The sequence below is a fragment of the Sapajus apella genome, unplaced genomic scaffold, assembly GCF_009761245.1.
Source record: "Sapajus apella isolate SASKATOON/1434 unplaced genomic scaffold, GSC_monkey_1.0 scaffold8, whole genome shotgun sequence".
NCBI classification, from domain to species: Eukaryota; Metazoa; Chordata; class Mammalia; order Primates; family Cebidae; genus Sapajus; species Sapajus apella.
In genome coordinates this window covers 23,116,266-23,141,735 of record NW_022436948.1, presented here as the reverse complement: position 1 = coordinate 23,141,735, position 25,470 = coordinate 23,116,266, and the positions used below count along the sequence as shown (strand labels likewise).

At 33.1% G+C, this 25,470-nt stretch overlaps 1 protein-coding gene across 3 annotated transcripts in view; it reads left to right on the top strand.

Annotated features, from left to right (window-relative positions):
* Nucleotides 1-25,470, top strand: part of NCAM2 (neural cell adhesion molecule 2) — a 540,885-nt gene that overhangs the window by 392,069 nt on the left and 123,346 nt on the right. For all 3 annotated transcript variants that reach the window (XM_032277132.1, XM_032277133.1, XM_032277134.1), the window contains exon 10: nucleotides 23,320-23,507. In XM_032277132.1, the coding sequence (XP_032133023.1) occupies nucleotides 23,320-23,507 (188 nt within the window). The remainder of the gene's footprint in view (nucleotides 1-23,319; nucleotides 23,508-25,470) is intronic.

The following is a 25,470-nucleotide window of genomic DNA, read 5'->3' as shown; positions in this document are numbered from 1 at the left end:
GCAACACCCTCACCGACACATCCAAGATCAATACTCTGCATTCCTTCAATCCATCAAGTTGACACTCAATATGAACTATCGCAGTATTATTTAAAACTTCTATCTTTACTGAATTTTTACTATAGCTGTTATATCAGGCTAAGGGGTATTAAAATCTTCTACCATGACTGTGAACTATTTTCTCTCTCCTTTGTTGATCTTTGCATTATGTATTTTGAGGCTCACAGTGAGGCACATACACATTTATACTTTGTATGTTGTATTACTTTCCTTAAGTAATCAGGAAAGTACTTTTTGCTGCTATAATCAATTACAAAAGACATAGTTGTATAATAAAATAAATTTATTGTCTTAGCCATTTTGGAAATCAGAGGTCTGAGATGATTCTTACTGAGCTAAAATCAAGTGTCGGTTGGGCTGTGTTCCCTTCTGGAAGCTCCAGAAAGATTCTGTTGTCTTGCTTTTTTCAGCTTCTCAGAGGCTGCCCACATTCCTTGGCTCATGGCTTCCTTCCATTCTCAGAGCCTGCAATGGCAAATCTAGTCATTCTCACATCATATCACTCTGACTCTGTTTTCTTCTTCACAAGTCTATTTCTGTTTCAAACTTTCCTGCAATTAATAATTGTATCCACTTTAATAATTCAAGATAACCTTTCATGTCAACATCTTTACCGTAGTCACAGCTAGTAACATGTTCCAAGTTTCTGAAGGTAAGAATGTCAGTATCTTTGAGAGATCATATATCCCTCCAGTTTGTCTTTATGAATTTCCTTTTATCTGAATAAAATACCTCTCTTTTTCTCTGCTGATCTCTCACTTGACATATCTAAGCTAATAATGCAATATCTATTCTAGCCCTCTTATGCTTTTTGCTTGTATAATATTTTCCATTAATTTACTTTGAACCTATCTGCATCTTTATGTGAAATTAAAATGTGTCTTTTTAGGTAGCATATCATAGAATATTGCTTTCTCATTGACTGTAAATCTACCTTATAATTGGAGTGTTTAAGCAAGCAGTCAGCAATTAACAGGGCAGGGAATAAATATTTTACTTTTGTCTGGGCTGCATACAGTCTCTGACATATTTTTTTCTTTTGTATATCATGAAAAATATAAATGCCATCTTCAACTCTAAGCCACATGTAAAAAAAAGCCCTTGGGCAAAGTTGTCCCCATAATTTGCCATCCACTGGTATAGGCTATTAAATTTAATGCCAATGTTGATACTATTTCATGTAGGTCTACACTTTTTATTTGTCTTCTGTTTTGTCCCTGTGTGTATTTCACATTCCGTACCCATATTGTCTGCCTTCTCTTGGGTTATTTGAAGTTTTAGTATTTTATTTTAATTTATTTGTTAGCAATATTTTTTTGTTTTAGTTTTGTTTCATTTTGTTTTTGTTTTAAGTGATTCTAAAGGAATTATAAAATACAAACCTATATTTTCAGAATCTACTTAAAATACACTTGATTAATATTTTGACACTACAGAAAATATGAAACATTGAAACTATATGGATTCCTTACACACCCCTTATCTATGTATCTTTTTGATGTCATGCATTTCATCTAAAATTTTTAAAAATTCCATTAGGAATTATGATAATTTTTCTTTTAAGTAGTTACAAATATTTTAAAGAACTAAAGAGAAAAAATATTTTATATGTATTCGTCTATATGTGATTTCTTTGTTCTTCATTTTTGAAGATTCCAATTTTTTTCACCTGAAGAAGTTCTTCTCCATTTCTTGTAGAGCAGATTTTCTGGAGATAAATTTCATTAATTTTTCTTTCATCTGAAAATGTCCACTACACCTCTTCCTTCCTGTTTCTGAATCACTATTTTTCCTTGGCCTTGAGAATTCTAGGTTGACAGTTCTTTAAACATGGGGTTTCACTATCTTCTAGTCTCCTATGTTTTCAAAGAGAAAGCCATATAAGTTCATTCCTTGTTCCCTCATATGCTATATATCGTTTCCTCTAACTGCTTTAAAGTTTTTTCAAGAAGACAGTTTTTGTCTATATATATTAATATTGCAATCAAATGACCATGATGTAAGCAGAAGTTGTCTAATAAGTATATTTTTGGCAGTTGAAGCCTGGTTTGCCATTAGATATTTTATTTAGCAACAAATTCATAATAGTAATAAACATCTTAGTACCTTATATGAAAGACCACAAAAAGTGATTGTTGTAAATAAATATTTAACTAACAGTAAAGCTCAGAATACTTTTATTATGCATCATTGCCATCAAATAGTACAGAGACAACAAAATTACAAAGACATTACGCAGTGTTACACACACACACACACACACACACACACACTCCCCAGAGCAGTCTTATACCACGAACCAAGCACCTACAAGGTAATATTGCTGAGAGAGTAGAAAAGATTCAAACCATTTATAATTTGATAGGAGGTACATTTACTGTAATATCACTAAGCTTAAGGTGTTAGAAGATTAAGACACTTTTTGCTCAAAACCTCTTGTGTGTTTCAGCTTAAGTAGATTTCTTGGCATTCTGCCAGTTCATTTTCAACATTTCAGAGGTGTTACTTTACTAAGAAGCAGGAGTTAAAGTACAGTTCCAGTTTCTAAAACAAAGGAGATAAAAGGCATGTGATATACAGATTAATGCAGTAAGCACTGGTTACATAGTACAACTGATTACAATTAAAATATCATTAAGTTTTGTGACTAGAAAATCATTACATAGTAACTATTAATTAGACTTATGTTATGTATAAATTTAATCTAACAGTTACATGCTAACAGTGCATGCTAAGAAATATTGGAAATTTTCATTTACTTTTTTTTCTATTTGAGCTTGCTGCACTTGCCTTTAATTCTCCTTAGGTATAATAGTGATTTGTAAATGCATTTTCTCCTATAGCATAAAAGAGGGAGTTAGCAGTATCAGATACATTCTAGGGTTATGGTTACATTAAGTAATCTCATGTCACAGAATTATGTTACTTATTTACATGCTGCCCGTATAACTAATAGATGTGCTTGATTAAGTAATTGTTAACTCAAGTTATACGTTTTCTCAGTATAACAATGGTTTTACTAGCATGATTGATTAGATGTCTCGGATAAGGTAAATAAGATGTGAACATAATTTAAACATTTAAAGAAAATTATTTCAGTAATCACTTAGAAATTCGAAAAATTCCTTGGTCATAGCAGACACACGTTTTATATCTGCGATTAAAATCTTGTCTTATGACCCTGACTTTTACACTCAACATAGTACATTTAAGCCAATGAAACTTTAAAGAAGATAGCTCATTTGCAGACACAAATTGGTTCTACTGCCTCCAACTATTTAGGTTTTATGTCCAGTATGATAATTTCAAGGACAGCAACTGAGAAAAATGTAAAGCATATCTCTTCATCCAGAAGATAAAAAGAACAGAACATTAAAAAAGAAAGGTGAAAAGTCTTTCATTGTTAGGCTATAAATTTTTTACTCAAACTTTACATGAGCCCCCTGGGAAAATGTGAAATACCACATTCTTCATGTGTATAGATACTATCAGTTATCCTTGTTTTATAACATTTTTGCCTCTCTGAAAGATGTTATTTCGTTCAGATCAAATCTTGTAAAGATGTATTTTAGAGATAATGGTGATGAAAATTTTTAAGGAATTTTAGTAAAAACTCAATCCTTGAGAGGATAAGCCTTGGAAGTGAACAAACAACAAGGAAATAAAAACAAAATAGATATATTGTAACCGGATTTATCAGTGCCTCTTGTCATCTGTTTAACTCTGACAGCCAGAAATACTAAAGTCTTCTTGAACCTTGCCGTCCCTTTCTGTCCTTCCTCTGGAATGAAGACCTTGCCCTGGGAATCCCCATTCTCACTAGGACAAAGAATATCTCAGTTCAAGCTGCTATAATGAAATAACATCAATAGTGTGGGTTAAACAACAAACATTTATTTTTCTAAATCTGGGGGCTAAAATTTGGAGATTAGGATGCTAACAGGATTAGGTGACTGGTAAGGGCCCTCTTTTTGGTTATATACTGGCATGGCCTTTGCTTTGTGCACACACACGCATAAGCATACACACACATATACATACACAAATCTGGTGTCCCTTTCTTTTTTTGTAAAAGCACTAATCCCATCACAGGAATTTCACCCTCATGATCTCACAAACCTAATTGCCTCCCAAAGGCTCTATCTCTAAATACAATTACTTTGAGGATTAGGAATTTAACATAGGAATTTAGGGAGGATGCAAACATTCAGTCCATAGCAGTGAGCTTTCTGGGTTTAACAGAGAAGACACCTCACAGATAGGAGAAGTACAGAATTTCCACAGTGTGAGGGGACAGTAAGTTCCCTGCCACAAGGTCTTAGTGTATCTTTCAGGATATACAAGACAAAAAAAGTCAGTGAACTCAGTATAGGCTTAGTATGATGTGATCTCAGCCTCACACTGTTTATATTACCAAGTTTCAATTTCCTAGTTTGTAAAGAATAAAGAGACATACCTATGAATTAAGGCATACTGAGATTAGGGTTGTAATTAAATTTTTTCAACGATATTAATCAGGCAAATAGTACACACCAAGCACTTTTCTAGGATTTTAGTATGTAGAATTGAATAAAGCAAACAAACAAACCTTCCTTCCTTGACATTAGCAAGAGAAACCAGTGTTTTTAAAAACGAGGTAGAAAAATCCATTATGTGGGAAACAGTAAAAAAGTCTAAGGAGGAAAACAGTAAAACAGTGCAATGAGATACATCAGTCAGCTTGCCATAATAGTTATGCATAATAAACCCCCCAGAACAGTGTCATACAATAATTATCACGGTGGAAACTACTGATCAAAGCCAGGTTTGAATAAGGAGCTCAGCTTCAAACAACAATGCTTGACTCCATGCTATGGATCCAGTAATACATATAACCAGGCTGCAGAGACAATAAGTACAGAGAGAATGTCACTGTATGGTGATGGCAGAAGCACAAGAAAGTAAGCCCAACAATAAAGACATATTTAAAGTGTTTGCTCACATCACATCCAAAAATGTCACATGGCTGGGCCAAACATCAGTTCACCGGGGTCATACACTAGCCTTCTAATGGGAGGTCTTTTGGAATTAAATTCTGCTGAACAATTTAATCCATATCAGACATATATGCCCGTGGGTGGAACTTTAAATAGATAAAGAAAATATGGTAAGAGAAGGATCTGCTGCTTAATATAGGAAAAGGACATTCCAGGCAGAGGGAGCAAGGGCAGGTTATTCAAGGAAGAGCAATTCTAGGAAATTCAAGAGACAGCGCAGAGGCTGATGTTGCTGAAGCTGAATGAGCAAGGGTCAGGGAGGAGTGGAAGATGAGGGTGTGGAGTTAACAAATGGCCAGATGCGGTAGAGATGTGCTATCCAGTCTGGCAGCAACTTGTTACATGTGGCTATGGAGCATTGGAAATGTTGCCAGTACAACTGAGCAACTGAAATTTTGATTTTATTTTACTTTAATTAAATTTCAAATGTGATGCTCAATTTAGTTATTGAAAAACTTTTAAGTAATTTTGGAAAAAATTGAGTATATGAATCTATTTATTGAGTTGCACATTACATAAAACCTAAAGGCAGAAATTTCCCAATACAAATCTAGTGGCTTCAGATGTGCTACACAACAGGTTTTGAAATCTTGGAACAAAAAATAAAGAATATATAATATCTCTCTAATTTTTTACTTATTTTTAATTTGTATGGATATGTATTAGTTGTATGTATTTAAGGGGTACACATTACATTCTGATGCAAGCATACAATGTGTAGTCATTAAATCTGGGTAACTGGGATATCCATTACTTAAAACACTTGTTATTTCTTTGTGTTGGGAACTGTATGAGTCTGCTCTCACGCTGCTAATAAAGACATACCAAAGACTGGGTAATAAAAAGATGTAATCCACTCATAGTTCCACATGCCTCCGGGAGGCCTCACAATCATGGCTGAAGGCAAATGTCATGCCTTACATGGTGGCAGGCAAGAGAGTGTGTGCAGGGGAACTCCTCTTTATAAAACCTTCAAATCTTATGACACTTATTCACTATCACAAGAGCAGCACTGGAAATTCCCACTCCTATGATTCAATTACCTCCCATGACACATGGGAATTATAGTGGCTACAATTCAAGATGACATTTGACTAGGAACACAACCAAACCATAGTAGGAACATTCTAAGTCTTACAGATATTTTGACATATACAATAAGTTATTGTTAACTATAGTTGCCCTCTTGTGCTACCAAACACTACATCTTATTCCTCTTATCTAACTGTAATTTTGTACCCATTAACAAATCTCTCTTCATTCTTCCCTGCCCAATATCCTTTCCAGCCTCTGGTAACCACCATTCTGTTCTTCCTCCATGAGATCAATTTTTTCAGCTCCCACATATAAGTGAGAGCATTGTCTTGTAGTGCCTGACTTATTTCACTCAGTGTCCTCTAGTTTCATCCATATTGCTGCAAAAGATAAGATTACAATCTATTTTATGGCTGAATAGCATTCTGTTGTGTACATAGCTCACATTTTCTTTATCCATTCATACATCAGTGAACACTTAAGTTGATTCCATGTCATGGCTATTATATTTTTATAATGACTGTAGGTTGAAATTATACCACTTTAAATATACTGATTTACATTATATTATTACAATTAATTTGACTTTTGTTCTTTTTCTTTTTCAATATGGCTCTTAGAAAATTTAACATTGCATAGGTGGCTCCCATTGCATAGCTGTTAGGCAGCACCAATATAGAGCTTTATAATATTAAGGAGGACTTTGAAAAGGATGAGAAGCCACTGGAGAGTTTTGATCAGAGGTGCAAGCAATATTCTCAGATCATATTTTAAGAGAATAACCTTTACTACATAGCTGAGAATAGACTGAAAGGGGTACAAAGGTAAAAGCAGGGGAGAAAGACCAGTAGGAATACTACTGCAATACATCAAGTGAATTTCATAGTATTATTGTAATTTGACATCACTTTCATATAAATGTATATAACTATTACTGAACATCCTTTTAAAAAGGACAAATAACGTTCTGCATATATTAGAATGGATTACATTAAAGAAAAATGCAGTTTATTATATATTTTTATTCAAATTATTTCAGTAATTTATAAAACAACTCTGACTCTATTTTAAGAAATGCATGCAATTGTAGAAATCAAGAAAAATTACTAATCACAGGGAAATATTACATTCTATGTATAATGTAAATTGTGCTTTTTTGCTAAATGTATGGTCAAAAGGGGCAATATGCTTAGTTTTAAAATAGTATTCACCTATGTGAAAATATGTACGTCTACATTATTCTCTAAGTAGTTTCCAACTTGCATGGATAATCATCACATATTGATAAGAAAAACAAATAAATTTTTTCTAAGTTGCTTTAAAGTTATTCAAGAAGAAAATGGTATTTCTGTATCTTCCTTTAAAAGCCTTTGATTTTTTGTTACTCAGTTTAATAATGTTTAGTCAAGTGTGGTAGTGCATGCCTGTAATCACACCTTCTCATGAGGCTGAGGCAGGAGGATCATTTGAACCCAGAAGTTCAAGACCAGCCTGAACAATACAGCAAGACCCCATCTCAAGTAATAATATAATAATAAAAATAATAATTAATAACATTTATTGTACAACACTAGAAATAGACTGTTAGTACTTTTCAAACATGCATATAATTGAAGATACTTACAAATATTTCAATAAGTGTAAGGAACAGAATCTACTTTTGTAGAATGGCTTAGAAAGCATCATAAAATAACGTATAATTTAATGCACTTCTAAAACAATATGTGTCATAGATAGTATACAAATGAGCAGTAAGAGAAAAATACTCTTTGAAAGGTAACAACATCACAGTATTTTGAAGTAGAATCTAAGGGCAAGGTAATATTGAATCTGAGTCTAATACAACACTAAAACATATAAGGATCAGATAGTATTTTATCTGAATCTAATGTGATATTAAAGGATATATGACTAATTCAAATTAGTGTATTTATTCGCAAAGATCCCTTCATTTCAAATTTACACCTCAGCAACACTAAAATGTCTTTTCTCTGCTTTAGTATTGTGGACAGGAAAAACATCCTGCCCCTGGAATGAAGATGAAGGCCTGATCAGAGCAAATGTCCTATTTAAGCAATAATTTCTAGTACTCTTGATATCTCAAAATTCTTCACATGCAACAGAATTTGAAACATTACTGGTTAGGTACAAGTCATTTTATGACAATCCTCTTTGTTTAAATCATCTTTGATGTTTATTGGGCTGCTAAATTTTTTTCTAAGATTATAAGAGCAATTATCAGTGAGTTTAGTCTAATGCCAAAAAAAATTTCTATATTTTTTTAAACTTTTAAGTTCAGGGGTCCAAGTGCAGGTTTGTTACATAGGTAAACCTGAGTCAGAGGGGTTTTTTTATATAGATTATTTCATTGCTTATGTATTAAGCCTAGTACCTATTAGTTATTTTTCCTTATCCTCCCACCCTCCACCCTTTGATAGATCCCAGTGTGTGTTGCTCCCCTGTATGTGTCCATATGTTCTCATCATTTAACTCCAATTTGTAAGTGAGAACATGTAATAACTGGTTTTCTCTTCCTGAGTTTGTTTGCTAAGGATAATGGCCGCCAGTTCCATCTATGTCCCCACAGAGGACATTATGTCATTCATTTTTATGGCTATGTAGTATTCCATGTTGTACATTTACCACCTTTTCCTTATGAGGCCTATTATTGATGGACATTTAAGTTGAGTCCATGTCTTAGTCCATTTGTGCTGCAGTGAACATACAAATGCATGTGTCTTGATAATAGGATGATTTACATTCCTTTGGATATATACCCAGTAATGGGATTGCCGGGTTGAATGGTGTTTCTGTCTTTAGGTTTTTGAAGAATTGCTACACAGTCGTCCACAATGGTTGAACTAATATACACTACCACCAACAGTGTAACAGTGTTCCTTTATCTCTACAACCTTGCCAATGTCTGTTGTTTTTTGACTTTTTATTAACAGTCCCTCTCACTGATGTGAGATGGGTATCTCATTGTGGTTTCTATTCGCATTTCCCTAATGATTACTGATGTTGAGCTTTTTATCATATTATTGTTGGACATATGTATGTCCTCTGTTGAGAAGTGTCTGTCCATGTCCTTTGCCCACTTTTTAATGGGGGCTTTCTTCTTGTAAATTTGTTTGAGTTTCTTATGGATGTTAGACCTTTGTAAAATGCATAGTTTGCAAAAATTTTCTTCCATTGTGTAAGTTATCTGTTTACTCTGTTGATAGTTTACTTTGCTGTGCAGAAGCTCTTTACTTTAAATCCCATTTGTTAATTTTGGCTTTTGTTGTAATTGCTTTTGGTGTGTCCATCATGAAATCTTTGCCCATGCCTATGTCCTGAGTGATATTATGTAGGTTACCTTCCAGGGTTTTTATACTTTTTGGATTTACATTTAAGTCTTTAATCCATCTTGAGTTAATTTTTGTATATAGTATAAGGAAGGCGTCCACTTTCATCTTTTGCGTATGGCTAACAAGCTATCCCAGCACCATTTCTTGAATAGGGAATCCTTTTCCCTTTGCTTGATTTGTCAAGGTTGTTGAAGATCAGAGAATTATAGACATGCATTCTTATTTCTGGGTTCTCTATTCTGCTCCATTGGTCTATATGTCTGCTCTTGTAGCAGTACCATGCTGTTTTGGTTATTGTAGCCCTGTAGCTTTTCTGTGATTTTTTTCAGATAGTATAAAATGATTAATTTCTGTGATGATTAGGACATCATCAATGCGAAAACAGTTGTCCTGTACAATTTTTTCTTACCTCACCAAAATTTTTCTTTATGACCACTTACTTTAATTATATTGAGATCTTTATTAACCTAATAAGTATTGCATATAAAATTTAAAGATCACATCTTAATAAATCAAGATTTTAATTTTATTTAGATATATACAGGTTTGTTTTGAAAGGCTAATTATGAAGAAAACAGGCTGCTATTTATAATAAAAATAAAACAACTTGTATACTGACATTTCTATATCACTAATAATTCTTCCTTTGATAACTCCAGAAATTTTTATGAAAGAGGTTCGTTTAAGCTTTGTTTTGTAAATACATAGGTGAAATTATACTTTAAAATGATATAGCCATTCATGAAAAATTCAGTTACATAACATAACAAATAGAAGGCAAATTAGCCATCGGAAGTACAGCTACAAGATTTTTATTAGTATTTTATGTATGATTTGATGAAGGAAAGACATTCTAATAAGAAAAAGGAGAATAATATTAGAAAGATGGATAATTCAGCTTACTTACCAAATTTTTCTTATGGTCAGTAAAGATTTTATCATGAATGACAGAGAGAAAGCTAGTGTGTGCTAAGAAGTCACATATAGGTATTCCTTAATTTAAAATATGCTTATGAATCAAGTATCAAAAAATATTCTGAGACTTATGCATAACTTGGCTGTTCAAATTTAGAACAAAAACTGCATATCCAGTGTTATGGTTAACTGGCAATAAGCACACATCTAATTTAGTATTCCACATAGCCATTAGAATTCCCATGGTACATGGACTGAATCCAGTTAATTGCCATAGCTTTTTCTGCATATGACAGAACACAGAGAACTGGATCTATGAAATCATTAATTGAATTATCCTTTAAATGTGCCAAAGGATATATTAGTTTTTACTCCCTTGATAGTTTCCCTCAGCATAAATCAAATGAGAAATTGTAAATGACTGAAAAAAAGAGTCAGAGTGTTTCAGATTTTTTAAATGTGCAGTTAAATCTTAGCTAATTTAAGGGTCCAGCTTCTTTACAAAATAATAGTAAGGGTCTAGGAAAGACAATGTACTACAATATATATAACACTGGATTGAATTCCAAAATTCTGTGTCTTTGGAAATATCAAACAAATGTGAGTGTATTTTTCATCCTCTTTTAAATGGAGTGATGACATCTGGAATACATACTTATCCTGGTTTTCATTGATCCATTTTACTATTCTTGACTGCATATCTACTTATATTCAGGTGCTGTAGCATAACTGTGAGGCAAGTAACATTGTTCTGGTTCTCACTGAATTTATAAATTAGACTGGCCAGGTGTGGTGGCTCATTCCTGTAATCCCAGCACTTTGGAGGCCAAGGCAGGTAGATCACCTGAAGTCAGGAGTTTGAGACCAGTCTGGGCAACATGGTAAAATCCCATGTCTACTAAGAATACAAAAAATTAGCTGGGCCTGGTGGTGTGTGCCTAGAATCCCAGCTCTTGGGAGGCTGATGCAGGAGAATCACTTCAGCCTGGAAAGCAGAGGTGGCAGTGAGACGAGAGTCTGCCATGGCACTCCTGGCCCACAGCCTGGGCAGCAGAGTAAAGCTCTGTCTCAAAGAAAAATAAGGAAAAAAGAATTTATAAATTAGGGAGATAGAACATACATGGGTATATTAAAATGAAATATATCCAAAGTGATTAGGTTTTGACCATACTGCCAGAAACACTCTACAAATTCAATGCAATTCTCATCAAAATAATACCATCATTCTTCACAGAATTAGAAAAAATAATTCCAAAATTTATAGAGCCAAAAAAGAGCCCTCATAGCCAAAGCAATGCTAAGCAGAAAGAACAAATCTGGAAGTATCACATTACTCAACTTCAAACTATGCTATAAGGCTATAGTCAACAGCATAGCATTAAATAAGCCCCTAGGAGTGCAGGGATACCTGGATTCAGAACCACGGCTGGGCAGCTGCAGCTGCACCAAGAAGTGCAGGACTCCCACCCCACCTACTTAGTAGAAGGTGGGGCTTCTACCTGTTCAAGGCTCCTGCAGGCTCTGTGGGGTGCACAGCCCCAGCCACACCTCCCCAATTGCAGCTGGCATCTTCCCAGCGGTCACTCCAGATGGGCTGCTGCTGCCATCACAACCACTATGGAAAGGTTATTTCCTTAAATAACTAAAAGTAGATCTGCCATTTTATCCAATAATCCCACTACTATCTACTCAGAGAAAAGAAGTTACTTTATGAAATAAACACTGTGCATGCATGTTTATAGCAGCACAATTAGCAATTGCAAAAATGTGGAACCAACCCAAATATCCATTTAATTAAGGAGTGGATAAAGAAAATGTAGTGTGTGTGAATACTAGAGACCATTATTCTAAGTGAAGTAACTCAGAAATGGAAAACCAAACATCGAGTGTTCTTACTCATAAGTGCAATCTAAGCTTTGAGGATGCAGAGGCATAAGGATGATACAATGGGCTTTGGAAACTGAGGGGAAAGGGTTAGGGATAAAAGACTACACATTGGGTACAGTGTATACTGCTTAGGTGATGGGTGTACCAAAATCCCACAAATCAACACTAAATAACTTATACTTCTAACCAGACACCACCTGTTCCCCCAAAACCTATTGAAATAAAAAATAAAAAGTAAACAAAAAGAAAAAAGTGATTAGACAGATTGAGACAGCTAGTACAAAGGGCTGAAAGCACAAAAGAGCTCAGGATGATTAAGGTTTGAGAAAAAGAGTTAATCTAAATGTGTACAAGGTTACAAATAGTGATAGACTAGTTTATGTAAAGCTTTGTAAACAGTCATAAAAGTTTGGATTTAAGGAGTGTGAGTAGGTTCTTTAAAAGGTTTTAAGCAGGATAGCTACATTTTCTTAAAGTAGAAACTGGTAGGTCAGTAAGCCAGCAAGGGGCTTCTAAAAATGACCAGGTGATGACTGTGAACTGGACTAGAGAGCTCATAGTAAATATTGAGAGAAGTGAATGGTATTTCTATATATTGTGCTTTAGTGGTAAGAAAGCAACGGCAAAGCTTGTAAAATTGGCACCCTATTATAACCAAATCTAAGTTCAGCTGCTCACCACTTGAAAGCCAAACATGAGGTACGAGAGTCGGCTGGGGGAAAACCAGGTTTATTCTGAGAGTCAGCAAACCAAGAATATGGTGGACTAGCATCCTAATGTACCATCTTAAGTCAGTACAAATTTCAGCCTCTTTTTTGTTAAGGACAGGGGGAAGAGGAGGATATTAGGACCAAGAAGTGGTGGGGCCAAGGGTTGCAGACATCCAAATGTCAGTAAGGATTTAATGAGGTTGGAAACTTTTTTGCCCTTGGTCAGGTCACATTGCTCCCATAAATATTTAAGCAGAAATACAGTTAACTTTGGCATAATATTTATTTAATTCCAGAATTACTTAAAAAATTATATGACTGGTGTCTTTGCATATTATGAGTGTTATAAAATTATTCTGGCCTATTTGTAAGAATGGATAAAGGCCCCTTAAAAGTGGAGTTAGTTATGACAGTTCCTTTGCTGTTTCACTGTTACACTATTACATCTAAAAATAACTATTCCTATTATTTGTAGTTCTTAAAATATAATATTAATAAGAACATTTGAAAATTGTTTGCCAAAGAGCATGATTACTGGAAAAGAGGAAGATATTTCACTCTAGTATGTGAATGCTTTGAAGAGTATGTAGATATAATCTAGACTACAATCACAATAGTGTTTCATAAGGCCAATGCCTGTTATTATAAATGTGATTTCTTAAAACTCTTTTTATTATAAATTATTTCCTAGTAATGCCTTTTCAATTTGATTTAGAAAATGGATTGTATTTCGTGAGTTTTATAATGAGTTGCCCGGTTCTAATATTCATGACCTAGTGGAAATTCAGGTCAAAGACTTGTACATTTAGGTTCCCAGAGCCTGTATTATGCTTTGTTATCAGCTTCATCCTGCTCAGGCACAGGCAGAATTCAGTAATGCAGGCCAGCACTCAGCAAGAAATAAGGCTTTACTTAGGTCACAGGTACCAACCACAGATAAACTAGGCTCAGAAAAAATATTTCAGAGCCAAAGGAGGAATTACAAAAGAAAGTGGAAAGCTTGCATGAAGCAAGTAATCAAGTCAAGAAATCTCATACTGCAGGAGAATGCAGTGATCAGTACTGACTCCAAGTTCAGCTCTAAATCTCAGCAATAAGAATAAAAAAAGAGGCAGGGAGGGGGCATTTATCAAAACAAGTATAACTTGGTACCAAGTCTGAAGACATGCTTAAAAATTTCTTTGGTGTCTCCTGGTATGAAATGGATTGGGCTGAAAATAAGCTTGTCCTGAATGAAACAATGAGGAAGGTGACAGATTCAGATACAGGTATATATTACTGTTTCTTGTGATATTGATAATGTAAAATCAGAGATTCAGTGAAGGGCATGGATTTAAGAATAAGTTTGGGTCAGACTTCTGCCTGTACAGCTGCCATTTAACTAAATCTAAATAATTTATTATTAGGGATCATTCATTGTGATAACAGCTAAAAGAGCATAGCTCCTTGTTTTTAATATCTATAGATGCATTACATCTTGTTTGCAGCATTTCTTTTCTTAGAGTCTATACAGTAATGCACAAATTTTATTAATTATATACTTATTAAGAAGATGTAGGGGTCTGAAGATAATACATTTATCTCCAAGGACAACTGCATTATTGACCCTCATGTAGTCTGTTTGACAGATATTAACTTATTAAAATATTTACCAGATAACTTTTTTTTTTTTTTTTTGAGACAGAGTGTTGCTCTGTCACCAAGGCTGGACCGCAGTGGTGCAATCTCAGCTCACTGCAACTCGTCTCTCCCAGGTTCAAGTGATTCCCATACCTCAGCCTCCTGAGTAGCAGGGATTGCAGGCACTTTACTGTACAACCCTATGCATATAAATGACTGCATGTGTATGTGGTAAACTATGCCAGAGGCTTTTATAAACTTGGAATAATTATTATTCCAAGTAGAATATGGAATTCTTAATAAAGGCAAATGCCACCTTTTATATAGTCTAGCGCTACTTTATGTATCCTAAAAATGATATGTATGCATATTTTTAAAACTTGTCCTAGAGTCATGTTAAATAATTCTTAGAGGTTAAGGAAATTGGAAATAATTTATCTAGTTCAACTCCTAAATTCTTTTAAAAATTTTTTTAATAAGGCCAAACTGATAAGCAGGAACTTAAGATCACATATTTTCTACTTGGAAGAGTTGGCACTCAATTTCAATGGTAAGCCCAATGCTGTTTCCAATACAATATGTATATCACTTGTAAGCACCAGCCAAAAATTTTTTTGTTTTCATCCACTATTCTGTGTGTGTATGAGTGTGCACATCTCCAGACCTTTTTTATTTAGTTGTATATATTTATGGGGTACAATGTGATGTTTTCATATATGTCTAACAGTGTGGAGTAATTAAATTCATCACCTCGCCTGCTTAGCATTTTTTGTGATAAGAACATTTGAAATGTACTGTCTTAGCCATTTTGTAATGTGTGATACATTATTATTAACTATTGTCATCTTATTGTGCAGTACATCTCAAAAACTTATTTCTGTTGTCTAATTGAATCTTTGCATCCTTTGGCCAACGTCTTTCTATCCCTCTTACTACTACAGCCTCTGCTAACCACCACTCTACTATCTTTTTCTATGTATTTGACTATTTTAGACTGCACATGTATAAATTAGATTATGCAGTATTTGTTTCTGTGCCTGGCTTATTTCACTTGTGTAACATCCTTTAGATTCATTCATGTCATTACAAATGACATAATTTCCTTGTATTTTGATTTTCATTTGGTATATTTACCATGTGTTTCATTTGTATTCAACTACTGATGGACACTTTAGTCCAATTTCAAATCTTGACCATTGTGAATAAGGCTGCAGTGAACTTAGGAGTGCAGATATCTCTTCCACATACTGAATGAATTTCCTTTGAACGTATACTCAAAGTAGGATAACTGGATAATATGGTAGTTCTGATTTTTAATTTTTTGAGAAACTATACAGTTTTTCATAATATATGTACTAATTGACATTCCCACCAAAAGCGTGTAAGGGTTATCTTTTCTCTGCATCATTGATATTACTTACCTTAGCCATTGTAATGGGTGTGAGTTTATATCTTCTTGTGGCTTTAATTTGCACCTTGCTAATGATTAGTGATGTTGAACATTTTTTCAAATACCTGTTGGCCACTTATTTACTTTCTTTTGAAAAATGTCTAATTCAGATTCTTTCCCCATCCAAAAATCAAATTATATGGCCTTTTTTGCTATTGAATTTTCTCCAGATTCTTATTGTAAGACTTATGACAAGTTGTGAGAAGCACCATGCATGGCACATTTTAAGTGCTCACAAAATAGAGATTTAAGTTAATGTTCTTCTGGGAAGCTTTCTCTTTCTAAGTTGCAGTTATATAACAACATATTTATTTACTTTTGCATCTGCCTCATTCACTAGAATGTTTCCTGTTGACATGAATCCCTTGCATTTAAACAGCGATTAGCATGAAATAAGCTCACAGTGATAATTTTGGACAGCAGCTGCCCTCCCAGAGCTACAGATAGAGAATCTTTAAGATTAAGGTTAAGACATCCATTTTTTACCTCTATAAACTCACAATGTGCCAGTGAATATGCAGAGAAGAAAAATTTTTATACCCAAATGGTTGTATCCAGCATCTGCTAAATGGCTTAATAGTCATAGACATAAATTTTGATATTATTTTGATTCATTAGTGTGCAATCAAATCTATCATTCTGATTTGGAGGGTTTTAACATTCTGTTTGGCAAGGCAATGCATGATGGCAGTATATCATGAACAAGTTAAACTCCTTCAACATCTTTTTGAAAGTGAAGGTGGAATAAATATACAAATAGATAAATAGTAGTTCAAAATCAAAATAAGTTGAACCAAAACATAAATATTAATTATTCACTATACTTTATGGAGTATGATTAATTCTAAACAAGTTATTGCAGAACTGAAATATGTGAAAATATAGAATATATGAGCCCTATCATTAAAATATGAGTTCAATTTAGAATTTTAAATAAAAGTAAAGTCATTATTTAAGGGATCAGGCTTAATATATGATACCACAATACTGTTCAAATTTAAGATGAATTCTGCCCTCTGTATAATAAATTAATTAACATTGTTATTGGGCTTTCAAGTGTATTACTACATATGGAGTCTCTTAAAAATTTTTAAAAATGGAAATAAAGCCTCTTTCAATTTTAATTTCAAATAATTAAGTCTCTCAACAAATGAAATAGATAACCCCATATTTTCCCTGATGACAGTCATATGTGTTTACTCTAGAATGAATATATGTGTGTATACAATATATCAATATATGTCAGTATATTGTATTTATATGTGTATTATATGTTTTGGCTGTGACCCCACCCAAATCTCATCTTGAATTGTAGCTCCCATAATGCCTATGTGTTTTGGGAGGGACCCAGTGGGAGATAATTGAATCATGGGACAGCTGCCCCATAGTGTTTTCATGGCAGTGACTACATCTCAGGAGATCTGATGGTTTTATGAGGTGTTTCCCCTTTTGCTTGGCTCTCATTCTCTCTTGTCTGCAGCCAGGGAAGATGTGCCTTTCACCTTCTGCCATGATTGTGAGGCCTTCCCAGCCACATGGAACTGCGAATCTATTAAACGTTCTTTTCTTTACAAATAACCCAGTTTCAAATGTCTTTTCAAATCAGCAATGTGAAAACGGACTAATACAGTGTACATTTCCTGTGTGTGTGTGTGTGTGTGGTATGTATGTGTATGTACAACATATCAATATATGTCAATATATCTCTATATATACAATATATGCCTTTATATGTATGTATGTATACATGAGACTGAATATGTATGTATTCATATGTGTGTGTACATATTTACTCATGTATACATAAATGTATATATTCACTCATATATACATATATTTATAAACATATATAAATATGTTTACACACATTACAAAAGTATACAGCTTTACAAAAGTAAAGTAGACATAGTTATTTGAAATTAAAGCTGTAAGCGATTTTATTTGCATTTTTAAAAATTTAAAGAGACTCCACATGTAGCAAGGCATTTTACATTTTGTAAAGCCATACATATGGCTTTCCAAAATCTTGCAACTTTCCTGGGACTGAAAAACATCAAAATTAGAATACGCTGTTGAGGAAAGTACAGTATAACAAATATATTAGTATTATAATTACTATTTTTAGAATATGAAGAATATTTTGGAGCCCTGTTTACTACTTTTGTTATTATTTATTTATGATATAATTAATAACAAAATTCATTTAGTTTTTATGTTCCAGAATATTCATTTATTTAGAGGTTGAAAATTCTCCATAACAAAAATGTGAATGTCAGGTCCAAATATGAAAATGGCACACTCAAAATGCCTATTACCAAGCACATGTTAGGATTAACAATGATGAAAGCAGTATAATGTATTTTAACCTCTTAATGGTTCAACAGAGGCTTGGAAAGAGATAACAACCTAATTTCTTCATAAATGTCCTAAATGAAAGTTGATTGTTGAACCCAACTTTGGGAAAGTCTCTATGCGTATTCCTTATGTAAAATTATGTAGTAAAATTATTTTTAAAATAAAAATATAATTTAAAAAGTGTTGTAAAATCAAATATTATATTTGAAGACATTGGTAAATATGCCTATCTGGGTATTCTTTCTTGAGGTGGAAAATGGCATCTTCCATTATTTTAGGCAAATGGATCTTAATGCAAAAATTTACTTGCTATGATCAAGAGCAAAAGTTCTATGAATCCATTTATTTGTAGTTTCTTAATCACAACTGTGCTAGAGAGTACAATTTTCATATTTACCTTTGAAATTTAAATCTTGTCTATAAATAATAGCCTTAACAAATTTTCTATACCAGTTTAACAATATTTCTTATAATTCAAAATGGAAAGCATTTTAACATTTCTAAACTATAGGGATTCTTCTTTGACTTTCTGATATTGGAGCAAGTGAATAACTTATCTGCCCATTTACAATTTTAAATTAATTTTAGCTTATTATTTTAACACTAATATTTCAATTATACAAAATTTACCAAAAATAACCCAGTACTTATACTGACACGTCTGTGTCAGATCTGTCTTTCTCATTCTCTCTTTAAGAAAGGGAATCAGGTTTTCTTTTTAAACATCTCCTTGGGTTACCCTAATTTGTCAAACAGAAATTATTCCAAAACTGGTTAAAAATTATAAGGAAGACTGTAGTCATGAGTACTAAAAGAATAGTGCTCAAGACGATTGCAATAGGGGACAGAAATTGAGCTCAATAACAAATACAAGGACAGGTAGGAACGTACAACCAATGTGTACAGTGAGAGAGGGCGGTAGATGAAAAGTTACTAAGAGGGACCTGGTAAATTTCAGAGGCAGTGACTTTCATGGTAACCTGACCTAACAAGATCCTTGCTAATGGCAGGCCAAACACTTAGCCCACAATGGTGGTAAATGAAGAATTTTATCAGATAGCAAAGTGATCATAAATCAAGGGTGTGGGGACTCTTATAAACAGATTTAGCAGTATTCTTTGTTAATGGCAAGCCAGGGACAGTGCCATGGTCAAGGCCTAGTTGAAAAGTGGGCTAAGAGGAACCTGCCTATAGTTTAATCAAAGAGGCACTGGAAGCTTTCAGAAAGGAAATCTCTTTCTCCACCTCTAGTGAATGGCGTACTTCCATCTTGTCACTATTCGGACTTATCTGACTTTTTACTACTCTGCTCAGATAAAAATTAATTCTTCCAATAAAGTCATTTCTTTTCATTATAATTTGTAGAATACTATTTTAGTTTGGACTTTGGTAAGATTTGATGGACACATAACTCTGTAAGAGATGCTTTCATTACTTTATATTTCATGTAGTCAGGAATTAACTTTCCCCATGCATAGTATATTGGTCACAAATCCTAGGCAAAATAACAAAAATGCAACTTCAAGGTCAAATGTTTTTATGCCTATTGCCTAAGTTTTTTTTCTTTTATATATATGTGAAGGAATAATATAGAATAGGCCAAAGTATCTTTCCACTTCTGCTTATGCTATATTCTTTTCTCCTCCTTGCCCTGTGGGCTTTTTTTTAACTACCAATGTTTATTTCCTCTGTACATTTGAAGACTTTCATGTTGTAAAGGTCTTCCTGATTTTGAGAATGACTATTTTTGATACACCAACATGAAATATGGCTACATTCTTTAGCCCCTTCAAATGTTGCTATGCAAGAGCCACATCTGTCATAATATATTGGCTCAATACCAAGTTGTTAATTTCATTGACATGCCAATCTTGTACCAGTGCGTATTGCTGCCTTGCTACTGTATTGATATTTACAAAGCATATCCTGTGTAGAATTTTAGTTGCTGTTTTATTATAGACTGGCGTTATATTTTCTTGCCTGATACCACAAATATATATTTTAATGTGGCTTTCAGTATAGTATGTATTGCCTGTAGCAAGTATCGCATTCAGCATTGATAATTTGAGCAGAATTCACACTGAGATCATCAGGCAAGCAATTAGTGACAATTGCTTTCTGTTATGGAAAAGACCAAATCTTACCCGCAGTTTATAGTTAAATTACACTATTATAATACACTATATACAGATGCCACATTTTGGACAGAGTGTTACTGTGAGTCAGCTATTAATGTTTCCATTAGCATGTATGCATTTCATATTGGATTGAGTTTATTTGTAATTATATTTTCCTTAAACCTCACCATAATATAGTATAATGCTAAATAAATTATATCTTACATATCTGAGGAGTTGTAAATAATTTTAAAGATATAGATATAAACTTAGTTTATGACTTTGAATATCAAGAAATTTGGCTTCTCTTATAGTTATTTCTTTAATCAGTTGTGTGTTCTTAGATTCTTTATGTCCCTGGCTTTGAAAAAGGATTTTTTTTTCTCTCTTTCTTTTTTGAAAATATATTTTTTAAATTTAGTTGAACCGTTGAATTAAAATTTAGTTGACTATTTAATTTCCAATCAATTCGATCTGCAGTTTTAAAAACACCATATAAGCCATTAGGTAAATAATTATGACCGAGATTCATTCTAACCCCCAAATGGACATCACTTGGTAGAGAAATGATCGAATAGATACTTCCATTGCCTAATGGTCATGATGAGAGAGAACATAGAATGCTGTGGGTGCACAATTTAGGACGTCTAATCCAGAACTGAAGAGTGTGGAAAGGCTGTTTAGAAAGTGTGGAGCTTAGTTTTGAACTCAGCCAGTTGAAGGGAAAGGCTATGCCAAGCTGGTGGAAAGCCATAGGCAAATATGTCTGTGTAATATTTAGCACGCGTAAGTACAAAAATGTACCACCATTTATGGGATGTTAAGTTGTTTTGAGTTTTTGTTATTAAAATAATAATGCATTGAAGGTCCTTTATATAAACTTCTTTAATATTTCTAATTATTTTCTCTAGATAGATACTTAAAGACTGGATTGCAGAATCAAGATTATAAAGCTGTTTTAAGGCTCTTTGTCTTCCTGAAGAATTGTTTCAATTATATTCCCCTCAATAATAGATGATAGGATCAGAGTACCAAAATGTTTCAAATACTGAAAATTATAAAATTTTATTTCTGGGTTTGATTGGGCATATACTGGATGTTGGTTAAAATAGCCCCATATTTATATCTGATCCGTAAAACTTACTGTGAGAATGAGCTTGACATCTCTTAATCCAGCTCCCTTATCCATAGAACAGGGATAACCATAACCTTCCTTACAAGGTTACTAAAAATATTAAATATAATAAAGTGTATAAACTTGCCTATATATAGAAATGATTCCATAAGAATTTCAGATTTGTATGTGAGATTGTCATTAAAAACATACATTAAAGCAAAATAGGACAAGGATTTTTAAATGATTACTTCTGCATTTGTACTACAGATAGTTCTTATGTTACATATCTGAGATATATGTGTGTGTGTGTGTGTGTGTGTGTGTGTGTGTATAATTTGTAGATATAATAAAACTGGATATTGATTATTTTTAAGTGATTTTTGGTAATAAAATGTTTAAAAGTTAAATGATGTAAATTGATAATTTTTGTTGAGATATTAACTTTTAAGTAGTTAATGTTGGTAACAACAATAATCAGTATAAAAAGGAGCAACATTTTAGCTACAGCTTACTTGAGAATTATGCTTTTATGTAAAAATAATTTTAAAATCCTCTCAAATAATTATGCAGACAGGAAATTGAGACTCAAAGAGGTTACAGTATTTGGCATTTGATTTAGATCATAGTCCCAGGGTGGAGCAAGAGTGAAAACAATGTTTTTGTGTCTTCACATTTAGGTTTTTTCAATAAAATTACACATTGTTTTCTCTTAACTTTTGTGGTAAAGATCTAGAATAGAGACCTGAAAAAACTGATAGTGAGTCATAGGAATAAGAACTAATTACTTTTCAAATTAATTATTGTTGATTAATTTATCACATCTGTGGTTTAATAAATATTGGAAATGTAGACACTTTAGGGATGAAAATGTTTAGTTGCTTTGTTGCCATTCCAACTTAGATTTCATAACAGAGTCTTCAAAATAATTTGCAGAAAAAGTGAATATGACTTAAATAAAATAAAGAGTGAGGCAAGAACCATTTTTTAAATTAGATTTTATCCTATATGCTCACTTTAGTTTGTTCCAGAAATAGTTTCTACACTTAGAAATAGTCATTAACATATTTAGGCCGGGCGCGGTGGCTCAAGCCTGTAATCGCAGCACTTTGGGAGGCCAAGTCGGGTGGATCACGAGGTCAAGAGATCGAGACCATCCTGGTCAACATGGTGAAACCCCGTCTCTACTAAAAATACAAAAAATTAGCTGGGCATGGGGGTGCGTGCCTGTAATCCCAGCTACTCAGGAGGCTGAGGCAGGAGAATTGCCTGAACCCAGGAGGCGGAGGTTGCGGTGAGCCGAGATCGCGCCATTGCACTCCAGCCTGGGTAACAGGAGCGAAACTCCGTCTCAAAAAAAAAAAAAAAAAACATATTTAATAGATTTTTTTTTGTCAGATTAGTAAGAGCAAATTTAACTCTGATTGTCTTATATTTTAATAACTGGCAATTTATGAGTGTTTCTATGTTAATGCTATTAAAATTATGTGATAAGTGGATTCAACTGACATATATTTTTGTGAATTCTGATGCCCTGTATTAAATACATGAACTTAGAATTGTATGGCTTATTTTTATACTCAAGTAAAAATTACTAATGCTTATACTACTTAAATGATTATTTAACTTAAAGAAAATGTCTATAATTATTTTATTATATTGCATTACAGATGCCCCCAAGTTTATATCAAACCAAACAATTTATTACTCTTGGGAAGGAAATCCTATCAATATAAGTTGTGATGTGAAATCCAATCCACCAGCATCAATTCACTGGAAAAGAGAGAAATTAGTCTTACCTGCTAAAAACACAACCAATTTAAAGACATATAGTACAGGAAGAAAGATGATATTAGAGGTAAGTTCACATGTATACATCAATAAATTGTATTATTTTAGCAATTATCTACTATTTCAGAATATATTGAAATATCTTCATATATATATGGAGAGAGAAATCATAGTGTATATATTTTGTAATTATTTACTTAAAGGTCCATTGGATCATGGCTCATTAATGATGAGTGGATGAATGTCTATTCATTTATATAGAAATGTGGCTATATACCAAAGATGATTATTTCTATGAATGCACTTTTGGGAATAAAAACAATTATATTAGGAAAAATCTAGGAAGAAAATTTGGTAATTTAATAGTTATTGAGAGCTAAAATTTTTCTTCAATGTTGATGCTTTCATTGATTCTACAGGGTATAGTATTTTCTTTTCAGTTTGGCAGGTATAAATGCTATCTGTTGGCTAGATTTTTACAATGCAAGTGTAAATTTACCTAAAGAAATGAAATTTACTTGTTCAGTATCTTTTGTTTTATACTAAACATAAGATTGTGTTTAATTATTTTTATATTGGCAAACAACTGACCTTTACATTCTGTTTGAATAAAATGCCTCTTATTTATTAATTGCAGATTGTGTGTGTGTACCAATTTCCAAAACATAAAAATCTATGAAAACGATCATCACCCTTTCCAAATTATGATGCTGTTAGGAAAATTGGGAATCTTTTTTACACACCTTTGTTTGCTGAAAGGTTGCTATATTTTATTCACTAATTCAGTTTACATAAACTGCATAAAATGCATGTTTTAGAATAACATGTAATACCGTACTGCATTAATCCTCATTCATGCCATTTAGATGTAAAAAAAAATTGAAAGAATGATTTAGCCATCACAACCACAAACATTTGCATAGCTGAGTAGTTGGTAATTGAACCACTTTGTCTATATCTATTTTAATGTAATTGCATTTTTTTGAAATTGTTTTAGAAGAACTAGCTATTTGTGACTTGACAGGGATGTCAATTTCATAAAAACTTGGGCAGTTTTACCCTAAATTTTATGTGTTTTACCTTAGATAAAAGCTCAGATTAGATTTAACTTATTTTGTGTAGTGTGTAATATCCTTGAATACTGTAATAAATACCATAGACAGGACGGTTAAAATAACAGAGATTTATGTTTTCAGTTCTGAGGATGGAGATTCAATATCATAGTGCCTGCAGGGTTGCTTTCTGTATAGGACCCTTTCCTGAACTTGTACGTGGCCTCCTCACATGCCCTTTTTCTGTGGGCACACAGTTCTGGGGTCTTCCTCTGGTAAAGGATACCAGTTCTATTGGATTAGGGCCCACTCTTACTACCTCGTTCAACTTTAATGACTTCCTTAAAGATCCTGTCTCCAAATTCATTCACACTGGAAGTCAGGTTTTCAATATATGAATGGGCAGAGTGAGGCAGGCAGTTCAGTCCATAATAGGTAGATTGAAGTTTATGAGTAAATGACAGACTAATGTGTAATTTCTGCTTTACTTCATCTTAACATGTTTTTGTTCCTCAGCCAACTCATAACTCCACATATTTAATGTGAAGGAACATTTTATACATACGACATAGTATATAGTTTATGCTATTTAAACTTCTCCTTAAAGATGTCGCTCTGCACTCCAAAATTAAAAATAAATAAAAAAAAAAAGCAACTTCTGTTTACTTGACACACAGCCAGGTGATCTACTAGCTAAACCACTAACTTGAACAGACATGTTTTTTGTATACTCTCCCAAATTAAATTTAAATTCTGATTGAAAACTATACGTATGTGACTGACACAACTTGAAAACACAGCATAACAGAATAACAATAACATAAAGAGAAAGCAACAATTAGCAATAACTAATATTTACTTATTAGTATACAGATGCTTGAGACAGTTACTTTTCTTTAATAATTATTATAAAACTCACATTTGTGCTAATTCTTAAGAATATAAAATATAGAAAACATTAAGTTCACACTTAAAAGT